General features: G+C 39.9%; 1 protein-coding gene across 2 annotated transcripts in view; it reads left to right on the top strand.

Moving 5' to 3' along the window:
• Positions 1-4,187: 4,187 nt before the first annotated feature.
• Positions 4,188-11,944, top strand: part of LOC134345541 (probable ATP-dependent RNA helicase DDX60) — a 71,390-nt gene continuing 63,633 nt past the window's right edge. For both annotated transcript variants that reach the window (XM_063046345.1, XM_063046344.1), the window contains exons 1-6: positions 4,188-4,475; positions 4,614-4,683; positions 8,151-8,340; positions 10,069-10,422; positions 11,446-11,556; positions 11,751-11,909. In XM_063046345.1, coding sequence (XP_062902415.1) covers positions 4,256-4,475; positions 4,614-4,683; positions 8,151-8,340; positions 10,069-10,422; positions 11,446-11,556; positions 11,751-11,909 — 1,104 coding nt within the window. In that variant the 5' untranslated portion in view covers positions 4,188-4,255. The remainder of the gene's footprint in view (positions 4,476-4,613; positions 4,684-8,150; positions 8,341-10,068; positions 10,423-11,445; positions 11,557-11,750; positions 11,910-11,944) is intronic.

The following is an 11,944-nucleotide window of genomic DNA, read 5'->3' as shown; positions in this document are numbered from 1 at the left end:
GATGGGGTTTCCCTCACTGAGGTCCTTCATTGCTGTCCTGACAGTCTTTTAAGTTCAATGTCCTCTTCCTGAGGCACTTGTCACTGTACATATCCTGCTGGAGCTGGTTGGTAATAGCTGGTTTAATTTCTGAAAACAAGTGATTGATTAGTTTCCCAATCAGCATGAAGATCCACCCTTATGAGAGCAGATTAAGGTCTCACAGGGCAGCTACTTGATTGCAAAGAGTCACCATTGTCTTTCTTCTTCAATGTCAATGTTCGAGTTCACCCATGAATCAGCTTTGTAAATCGATCGCTGCAATAACTGTCTAGTGAGAATTACCTTCTGATTATGGTCTCTCCACTGCCAGGTACAGTGCACATTTTGATTAATTAATACTCTTCATAATTGTGGACACTGATTTATAATGACAGCTTCATTATGGCATAGAACATAGAACAGTACAGCACGGTACCGGCCCCTCAGCCCACGATGTTATGTCAACTCTTTAACCTACTCCAAGGTTTTAGCTTACTCATCATGGTGCTCAGACATAGTGGTCTTGTCTCACCCTTGTTCTCCTGACCTGGAACATTCGCCATGATCCTGACAGCAGTTTATGTACCACCCAAGGCAGTCAATAAAGATGTACTGAGTGCCATGACTAGCAAAGCAGAGACACCTTTCACATCCTTGCCAGGGACTTCAATCAGGCTAGCTTGAAGAAATCTCTGCCTAGTAACCATCAGCAGCACTAGTGGACCCAACAGACTTGCCCTACACTACCGTCAAGAATGTGTACTGTGCCATTGCTCGATGCATTTTGGGAAATCTGATCATCTGGCTGTACTGCTCCTACCCGTATACTGGCAGAGGCTAAAGAGGAAGGCAGTAAAGGTAAAGACAGCAAGGGCTTGGTCATGGGAGGCAGAGGAGGGGCTATGGGATTGCTCTCAGTTGGTGGAGTGGGCCATGTTCAAGGACTCATTAGGGGATGTGAATTAATATGTACTTTATAAACACGCTTATGGATGATACCCATTATTCAAAGTCTTCCCAAACCAGAAACCCTGGTGAACCAATAGATCTGCAATCTGCTGTGGACTAGAGCAGGGGTTTTCTGATCTGGTGACGAGGCAACTACATGAGGTTCAGGTGTGGCCTGTGGAAAGACATTTCACATGTGAAATGGCATATCTGGACCAAACTTAAATCACAGAAAGATGCTCGACAGCTGTGGCAGGGCTTGAATGTTATCGCTTAAGAATCAAAAACAAGCAACATATGCAATAACAAAGTTTCACTTCCTGAAGAGTTCAATGCCTCTTATGCTCTCTTTGACAGATAGAACATGGAGGCCCCGATGATCCTGTGATTTCAGTCTCAGGGGCTGGCATAAGATCATCCTTCAGGGGGGTGAGTCCAAAGAAAGCATCTGGCCCATGCCTAGCCAAGCACTGATGATCTGTGCTAATCAACAGGCTAGAGTATTTAATGCCATCTTTAACCTCTCATTTTGGTAGTCTCAGGTACCCATCTGCTTCACTCAGGCTTCAATCATACCAGCGCCCAAGAAGAACGCAGAAACCTGCCTCAGTGACTATCATCCAACAGCGCTTACATCCACTGCAATGAAGCATATCAACCCCTGCCTGACGAGTGACTTCAACCTATTCCTATTTGTCTACAATCACAACAGGTCAACAACAGGTGCCATTTCAGTGGCCCATCACTCAGCTCTTGAACATCTAGACAGTGAAGATGATTATGTCACAATTCACTTCACTGACTACAGCTTAGCATTATTATCCCCTCAAAGCTAATCAAGATCCAGACCTCCATACCTCCTTGTGTAGCTGGATCCTCATTTTCCTCATTTGCAGACCCCATTCAGTTCAGATTGGCAACAACATCTCCTCCACATTCACCACCAACCCAGATAAACCACAAGGCTGTGTGCTCAGTTCCCCATCTACTCACTTTATACTTATGACTGTGAGATTAAATACAGTTCCAATGTCATATTTAAGTTTGCTGATGACACCACTGTTGTTGGCCAAATCAAAGGTGGTGATATATCAGCATACAGGAGGGTGACTGAAAATCAGGTTGAATGGCACCACAACAACAACCTCTCACTCAATGTCAGTAAAACCTCAGAGCTGATTATTCACTAAGGAGGAAGAAACTGGAGGTCCAGGAGGTAGTCCTCTTTCGGGGTTTGAAGGTGGAGAGGGTCAGTAATTTTAAATTCCTTGGCGTTATCATTTCATATGATCTGTCCTGGGACCAGCACATTAGTTCCATCTCAAAGATGGCACAGCAGTGCCTGTACTTTCTCAGAAATTTGCACAGGTTCAGCACGTTACCTAACACTTTGGCAGACTTCTATAGACACACAGTGGAGAGTATCCTGACTGGTTGCATCATGGCCTGGTATGGCAATACCAATGCCAAAAAATGGAAAAGCCTACAAAAGGTGATGGGTACATCCCAGTCCAGCACTGAACATATCTACAAGGAGCGCTGCCACAAAAAATGCACCATCCATCACAAATAACCCCCACCATCAAGGACATGCTTTCTTTTCACTGCTGCCATCTGGAAAGTGGCACAGGACCCTTATGTACCATAACGCCAAGTTAAGGAACAGTTATTACCCTTCAACCATTAGGTCCTGAATTGACATGGATAACTTCATTCACCTCAGCGTTGAACTGATTCACAACCTACGGGCTCTCTTTCACAGGCTCTACAACTTAAGTCCTCAATATTATTCAATTATTATTCTTTTTGAGTATTTGCACAGTTTGTCTTCTTTTGTACATACAGAAGTGTTTTTTTATTGATTTTTGTTCTACTGTGAATGACTGCAAGAAACTGAATCTCAAGATGGTATCTGGCTACATTTTCGTACTTTGATAAGAAATTTACTTTGAACTTTGAAGGTCAATCCTCCCTCCCAGATAACCCTCCGTTTTTTCTTTCATACATGTGCCTATTTAAACTTCACTTACACGATCCTAATGATTTGCCTCTAATATCACTTTGGCAGCACATTCCACGCACCCACCAGTCTATGTGTAAAACACCTCTGACCTCACCCCTATATTTTCCTCTCATCACCTTCAAATTATGCCTTCTTGTGTTAGCCATTTCTGCCCAGGGAAGAAGTTATTAGCCGTCCACTCTGTCGATGCCTCTTTTTGTCTTATTCACCTCTGTCAAGTGTCCTGTCATTCTCCTTTGCTCCAAAAGAAAAGCCCAAGATCACCGAACCTATACTTACAAGACATGGTCTCTTCTCCAGGCAGCATCCAACCAGGGCTTTATAGAGCTGCAACATTACCTCGTGGCTCTGGAACTCAGTCCTCTGGCTAATGAGGGCCTACACATGCTGTCAACTTGGTGGCAACTTTGAAGAAGGTTTCCTGAATTGAATGGCATCTGCCACTTCTCTGCCCAGTTCTGCATCTTTTTTTGAAGCTCCATGTACCTGTCCAGGAGTCTGTTAAAACACCCTATCATATCTGCCTTCACCACCGTCGCCGGCAGCCCATTCCACGCACTCACCACTCTGAATAAAAAATTTCCCCCTGACATCTCCTCTGCACCTACTTCCAAGCACCTTAAAACTGTGCCCTCTCATGTTAGCCATTTCAGCTCTGGGGAAAAAACCTCTGACTATCCACACGATCAAACTCTCTCATCCTCTTATACACCTCTAACTGGGCAGCGAAGATATTCTAATGTTATTTGTAACAGAAAGGACTTCCATAGCTCCTGAACTGGAAATGCATCCATTTTACCGTTTCAGATGGTGGTGTTGGACACGCACACGCCTTGAATAATACTCATATTTTTCTTATCGCGATTTAAAGGAATGCAAACTTTTATATCAATGTTGACAACCTCCCAGTCAGGAACATAAATGGCAAATATGTTTTATCTCGGCATCTGAAGTGATGAAGCTACGAATAAAATTTCTACAGAACGTAACTTCTTGACTAGATTTATAGAACGAAAAACAGCTGCATTCTTTTTTTATTTGTAAGTCTGCAGTTGGTAGTGGAATTGACGGATTAAAAATAATACTTTGTGTTTATTTGATTTTAGTAAACTTCAGGGGGAGGTGCGCAGGTGAGGCTGACTGCAGCCTCTGGGTAGAGCGATGTGAAGCTGGTGCGCAGCCGCAGTGTCTTTCTGTCCTGGTGCGACACGGCGGCTGAATCTCACATCGGTGGCGAGAGGGCCTTTGGATCGGCTAGTCGCAATGTATTCAGGAGACGCCGAGGCTTTGGAAGGCAGTAGCGGCTTTAGCAGTGACTCGCTGTCGGAAGGCGAGAGCTCGTTGCTGGAGGACGATGAGCCCGAGGAGGTTTTCTCCGACCTGTCGGATGAAGAGCAGCTGGATGAGGCGGAGAACGGCGAGCGGCAGGAGTCGGAGTCAGGCCCAGGCTCAGGCCCGGGCGAGGAGGCCAGGTTGCCGGCGGGTAAGCGCGCACTGAGGCTGAGAATGGTTCCAGAGGGACCCGGCCTGAGAGAGGCGGCGCTCGGGGCTGGAGGCTGTGGGCGAATCGAAAGGCCCTGTGCACCGATTAATATCTGATTTTCCTTCCTCCTCTCTACAGATTTGCAAAAGCATCTGAATTTTCTCAGAGGAATGTCCAACATTTTGCTGAGCAAACTTTCCAAAGCCGAGTGAGTAGGCACTTCATTGGTTTATATTTTTGTTAGAAATAAGGGATCGCGGTGTTTCTATGTTTGACCTTGACTATATCTATAAAGCAAAGTTAATATTTATTCCGTGTTCTATGTTCTTAAAACCCACCCACATCTTTCCTGCCTCGAGATGGAGAACCACATGGGTTGGGACCGGAAGCAAAACTGTTTCGTAAAGTAATTTATGGGTTGAGTTGCGTTAACTCGGAAGAAGAGTATCGGCTGTTATTTCCCAGCAGTGCGGTTTGATTTTTAAAAGATCTTTTAAGTGCCTTTGTTGTTGTATAGGTTCTTCAGAAATTTCTTTAGTGCCATGATACTGCATTCTCAAACCCTGGATTAATTATTGAGGATGAACGTAGCAATTAGGAGCATAAGGAGGCCACTTGGCCTCCATACGATCATGGGCAATCAAACTAACCATTAAGATACTGCTTACCACTAGTAACTTAATAATTTTACCTTTTTAGATCCTGTCGACCTCTGCCATTTTTTTTAAAGAAAGGCTTTCTTACCCTGCACTTTGAAGAAAAGCTCCAATACTTGTGACTTGCCATGAGTAGAAAAAAAAGCCTTATTTACCTTAAATGGGTCACCTTGTATTTTTAAATATTGACATCTGGTTCTAGATTCTCCAGCTAGAGGGAATACTCTTTCCACAACTACCCTGTTAAGGTCTCTCTGATTCTTTTATATATACCCTTGTGGACTTGTCCCTCTTTTTTTAAACTATAATTATTTTGGCTAGCTGAATTTTCTAGAAAGCAATAGCCTTAAATCTGTAGTATCCAAGGTAGCCTCGAGGAGCGGTGCCTCAGAAAGGCAGCGTCCATTACTAAGGACCCCAGTCACCCAGGACATGCCCTCTTCTCACTGTTACCATCAGGTAGAAGGTACAGAAGCCTGAAGGCACACACGCAGCAATTCAGGAACAGCTGCTTCCTCTCTGCCATCCGATTCCTAAATGGACATTGAACCCATGAACACTACCTCACTTTTTAAATATTATTTCTGTTTTGTGATATTTTAATCTAACTATTCAATAAACGTATATATACTTGCTGTTATTTATTTATTCCTTGTATATTATCATGTATTGCATTGCACCGCTGTTGCTAAGTTAACAAATTTCACGACACATTTCATAGAAGGTGCAGGGCATTTATATTTAAAACATTAGCAAAGTGATACTGCAGCTAACTAAACTATTTGACAAATACTAAGGATAAATAGTAATTAAGAATTCTGCATGATGTATTTGGAATTCATTTGAAAGTTTTGAGTAAGCTAGAAATTTTACTCCATGCAGTTCCTTGACAATTTGACTCATCAGTGAGTTTGGAATAAATCTGTTTTAGCCCCACTTATACATTTTGATCTCATAGATTTGAATATATGATTTATAATAACATCAAACCCAGTTCTGAAATTTGATGCTGTCTTAACAGTTTTTTCAAAAGAGAACTGGATTTTATGGGGGAAAACCCATGCTACTGACAATGCCTCTGTGTGCCTGTGTTCAATTTTGTTTTGGTTATGTACCAGTTTCTGTAGTCCTCTACCAGAAGTTATAGTCCCCCCCATCCCAGTCAAATTCTGTACAAATCTTAGACATTCTGAATCCTTATGTGTTCTGGTACGTTTGGAGACAAGCATGCCAGGTTTACAGTCTATGTTCAGAGTTTAATTCTTGTAGCCTTGGTGTCTTATTGCTAAGCCTGCACTGTATCCCATCAAAGGATAATACAAACTTGCCGGAGGTGCCAAAATGAATGGAGTTTTCCTATATATTTTTAATCCAAACCATAACTCTGTGTAGCCGCTTCTCTATGGCAGGGGTCCCCAACATTTTTTTGTACTGCAGACCGGTTTAATATTGACAATATTCTTGTGGACCAGCCGGCCCCGGGGGGGGGGGGGGGGTAGGGTTGTCAACAGACAAGAGTAGCAGTCAAATACGTTGTGTTTACCCAGAGAAAGACTACAATGACCATGAAGCCTTGCGCGGGCACCAGTGCACATGCGTATACGTGCCGATTTTTTTTTCTGCAAATCGTTTTTGGCGATTCTGTTCTGGGGGGGGGTGTTAATCACAACCGGAATATAGGTGATAAGTGGCTAATACACTCAATTTCTTTTCTAAAAGGGTTTATCAAATGAATTTAATATTAAACACACAGTGCATATTTTCCTCGCATGAATATAGTGATAGGTCAATTATCAGGGGAGGACAGGGGAGCTTTAAGTAAGTGTTGAATGAACTTCCAGTAGAAGTGGTAGGGCAGGTTCGATATTACCATTTAAAGAAAAATTGGATAGCTATATGAGCAGGAGAGGAATGGAGGATTTTGGGCTGAGTGCAGGTCGGTGGGACTAGGTGAGAGTAATGTTTGGCATGGACTAGAAGGGCAGAGATGGCCTGTTTCCGTGCTGTAATTGTTATATGGTTATATAAGTCACTTATAAGTCAGTAGCATCATAACATTTTAAGTAACGTTTGGATAGTAAACACTGCACATATTTTCCTGGTATGAACATATAAAATCATTGCAACACACCAATATCGCTGAATCAGTGGGAGCCTTGGGCTTGTTTTTGTGCAATAAGACGGTCCTATTGAGGAGTGATGGGAGACAGTGATATTCGAAGGGGGTTCCTTATGTCCAGTCTATTCCGCAATTTAGTTTTGGTTGCATTCATTGCAGAAAACTCCGCTTCGCAGAAAAATGTTGGAAATGGAAGCAATGTTTTCAGTGCTTTCGTGACTATCTCAGGACATTTAGCCTTGACTTTGATCTGGAATGCTGGCAGAGATGTTATGTCAAACATACTTTTCAGCCCACTGTCGTTTGCAAGCTCGAGGAGTTGATCTCCTTCCCGCGCTGACTTGGATGACGCGCGGGTAATGACCTCGCGTGCATTCGAATTCAACAGTGGGCGCGACAGGGAATGAGGAAAGGTGCAGCTGACTCCTATCGCCAAATCATATCGTGATGGTTATACTTTTTGCCATGTCAGACGATGTAACAGATCCAAGTGGATGACCTTCTTTGCTACTTTTCTGTCAGTGTTTATTGCAACATTTCTGTTTGCATTTATATTTGCACAGATAACCTGACACTATTGGTCACACACTGCCTATTCAGTTATGCTCTGGCTATCCCTTATTAGCTCTACTTCCTAAACCATTACTTAAGTTAGTAACTTACTCCAATTGATCTAGCTTCTTGTGATGGTCTTTTTTTTCTGAAACCATATTGAATTCTTTTTGGGACTCCACGTAATTTTCTTGTTCATTTAGCTAGCCACTGTATTCATTAACACTCAAATTTTAACAAAGTTGGTTAGATATGTAGATCTGTGATCAGTTTTGTATTTGCTGTAGTCACTTTGTCTCTGGAATTGACATTTTACATATCTAATGATGTTCATAACATTTCTTACAGATGTGTCAGCTTGTTACATGATTCAGTAGAGTCTGAATTTTTTTTAATCGATGGAGATTCATTAATGATTCAACATGCACTAAATAACAGCTTTTGTGAGGGGCAGAATTTGCACTTTTTCTATTTGGTGGAACGATTTTTATTTGACATCCTCCAAAAAGGAGCAAAATATGTCATTGTATTCTTTAAGGTATGTGGTTATGTACTTCCAATGATCTTGCTGTGTATAGTATGATGCAAAAATCGTAAGTTTATGGAAAAAAATTCATAGTATTTTATCTTTATTAGATTTACTTGTGATTTTAGGGAAAATATGTCCTCAAAGCACAATACTGGTGCAAATTTAGGTTTTGGGAAGGGACGTGTATTATTATATCACCCTTCATAATATTTAAGACTGACTATATTAAGAAGTGCAGAAGTATTTCGTGTACAGTGGTCCTACAAACTTCCATCTTATTTAGTTGAACTGGATAGGAATTGGCCCTTCAACCCACCAGGTCTGTGATGTACATTTTGCCCATCTTCACTTCCTATCAAGCTCTGCTTTAAATATACCCAATAACTTGACCTCCCCAGCCATTTGTGGAATGAATTCTCGGTCCTTGCCTTTCCAGTTCTTGTCTCAGAATCCAGTTCAGTAACTTGGTCACCACTGATGTTAGGCTCATCACTCTGTAGTTCCCTGTGTTAAATAAAGACATATTAACCATTCTCCAGTCTTCTGGTGTCTTACCTATAGCTTATGAAGGTTAAAAAAACATCTGGTGGGGCCCAGCAATTTTTTCCTTTGCTTCCCACGGTGTCCTGTGATAGACTTAGGCCTGAGGATCACCTTTGTGTCTCACTTCTATTTAAAAAAAAATTCACCCTTGTTTTAGTACCTCTGTTTATGTTTAAACTTTCCAGGAAATCTGTAGAAAATCTTCCCTCTTATGCATCCTTGAGTTCAATTGCTTCACCAGTATTGACTGCCTTGAAGTATGAAGGCTCAAAAGTTTTGAAACTCCCTGCCAACCTTTGCATTTTCATTTCTGCTCTTTAAGATATCCATAAAGCCACTTTGAACAAGGTTTTTATTATCTGCCTTAACATCTAGTAGTTCAGTATCCATTTTTCTAGTTGATAATCCTAAATAGTAACTTGAGATGAATTTCCTGAATTATCAATGCTATAATTGACAATTTATATAATGGATATTTTTGGACTGGATCTTTTGTGCTAGGCGGAGAGACTATTATCTCAACTGACAATGTAGCACTTGATTTTGTTCCAGTGTCTGAGACCTTAACCCAGAGCTTTCTGATTCAGGATGTGCTTCCACTGAAATAAAAGTACAAATATCAAAAGTGGTACTGGAAATATGCTGTTGCACTCTATCCATTTCTAAGTCTTGTAGAATTTTTACAGCAGTGATGTAATTTTATGGCACTATCTTGACCAATTCAACAAAACAAATCTGTCAGTTTTTGGCATTCCATCTAGTTGGAGACAAATTGATCTAGTGCTACTTCAGGTGTTTCAAATTCTGTACTTTGGAGTAGCAAAGGATTGGTCACATACGGCTGTACTGCTAATGAGAATAATTGCAGTTAGTCTTCTGAAAGGAGTATTTATTCTTCCATTGTCATTTATGTGACTTTGTTTTATAAAATTAACCGGCATGTTTGCTTAAAAGTCAACTTACAAATTATTTTAATTAGGTGTAAGTGCTTTTGAGTTATCTTGAGAAATATGCTGCATAACTATGAAGGTTCTTTGTATTGACAGTGTCTTTTTCCTGATGATCTGCTATGAAATTTAAACAGAAAATTTGATCAATGTAGAACATCGTCCAAAATTTAGAGATTTACTTCAACCATTTTTATCTATAGTTTGTATATATTTCTTTAATAAATCTAGTTCTTTTTCTTTCTAGGATGCTGAAAGTATGTGGCTTGGGAACTCCTATCTTCTTTCATTGCGAAGTGCATTAATTCTTCATTTAAAGAACAACAGTGAGGTTCCAGTGTATACAGAATTCTCCAACTGCTTTTCATTAAAATGGCAAGCCTTTGTGCAGGAGCACTATCCATATTTTATATTGATCAGTGACGAAGCATTTAAGTCAGCTGGCAATAAAGGCATGTCCAGCTACCTGTTGAAGATCTTCATTTTTCACACACTAGGAAATAAAATCAATGTTGCAATGACTTCGGGCATACATTCGGATATTCGCAGGCTTTATGGATACTACATTAACAGTAAAATTGCTTCTGCAAAATGTAAAAAGGTGATGAATTGTCTTCATTACTCTTAATATATTTCATCAGTTTCATTTAGCGTTCTAGGTTTTTTTGCTTTAATTCATTTTCCTCTTTCTCCTTATGCCACTCACCTTTCCAAGCCTCTGCCAGTGCTACTCATTCGCCGTCCAGTATGAGGAAACATGGCCTCTAATTTGGAGCCCAATTTCCTGCTCTCCTCAGTCAACAGATGTTGAAAGGTGACTGCCTGTAAAAAGACCAATTTCATGGTTTTAAATTGGATACCTGTGTTTCAGTCCTGAAAATTAAATTTTTCTTAGTTATAGAAGGCCAGCAAATTTGGTACAGTGATGCAGACTGCATGAGTTTGTGCATGACTTGTCATATTTAGTGTGTTGCAATATGGATTTAAGTGGTCACAAGTGTAGAGTAAGGTAAGTTTCTTTAGTAACTAGAAGTAACTTGGAAATTAGGAACATCTCTTTGCTGGTTTGTATAATTTTTATGATGTGCTATTAATTTTTATAATAAAAGTTTCTAAAAAATTTTCAGGTAATACATCTTTTCTAAAGTAATATTTTTGCAAGTGGTTTTAATCCAGAGATCTTCACGTAAATATTCAAGTCTTTTTGTTTATGTAAATCTTTACTATTTCACCATTATTCTATCCAAGCCTGACTTGAAATTGATCCCTTAATAATTAATTTGCCAGATAATTCCATCACGACCAACATTTTTCCCAAAACGTTTATTGATTATTTCACAGCAATTTTTATTTTAATTTGGACAAGAAATCAAGGAATTCAATTTATAAAAGTTTGTTTTTACATAAGCCATTTATTTATATCACATCAGCAATGACTAATGAATTATTGGATTGTTACGAGGCCTTGTTGTAGCAATTTCAATAATTTTCGTGGTGTTTTCCAAATGACTTCTGTAATTTTCAAAGATCTGAAATTCTTGGTGGAAATGTTGCACAATTACATTGAAAATGATGTATTTTTTTACATGTGCATTTCATTATTTGATATTTTTAAACACTTTAGATCTGTAAAGATTTGGAATCTGCTCACCAGGCTATTGTGTCTTACTTGTCTCGAAATCACACCATTGGTTTCTTTGGAGATGATAAAAATGGCATGAATGTTTCAAAAGAGGTATGACACTGCTTAAAGTTCGGTAAATTTTTAATAGAAGCTATTGTAGCTAATACTGTGATAATTTTATGCCCTACAATAAAATTTTGGAAAGAAATTCCTTGTATAACATATGAAATGTAAAAATGAGTTTGTTTTTACTAACGTTCAATTTTTATACCTAAATTTCTGACTAAGGTTTTCCGTATTCTCAGGTGCAACAAGATATTGCGCAGCTGCAGAGTTTGTGGCCGGAAGAATTAGATATGAGAAGTTATGTTTGTGTTGTTTCTTGTTCAGTGGCTCTCAAGTGCTATATGCACATGTTGAAATACAGAGAAAATCATAAAGGAGATGAAACTACTAACATCAAGGTAAATTCTTATTTTACACTCCTGGCACATGCTCT

This window comes from Mobula hypostoma, chromosome 4 (assembly GCF_963921235.1).
Source record: "Mobula hypostoma chromosome 4, sMobHyp1.1, whole genome shotgun sequence".
NCBI classification, from domain to species: domain Eukaryota; kingdom Metazoa; phylum Chordata; class Chondrichthyes; order Myliobatiformes; family Myliobatidae; genus Mobula; species Mobula hypostoma.
The sequence above is the reverse complement of the archived record's forward strand: the minus strand, read 5'-3'. Positions and strand labels throughout refer to the sequence as shown.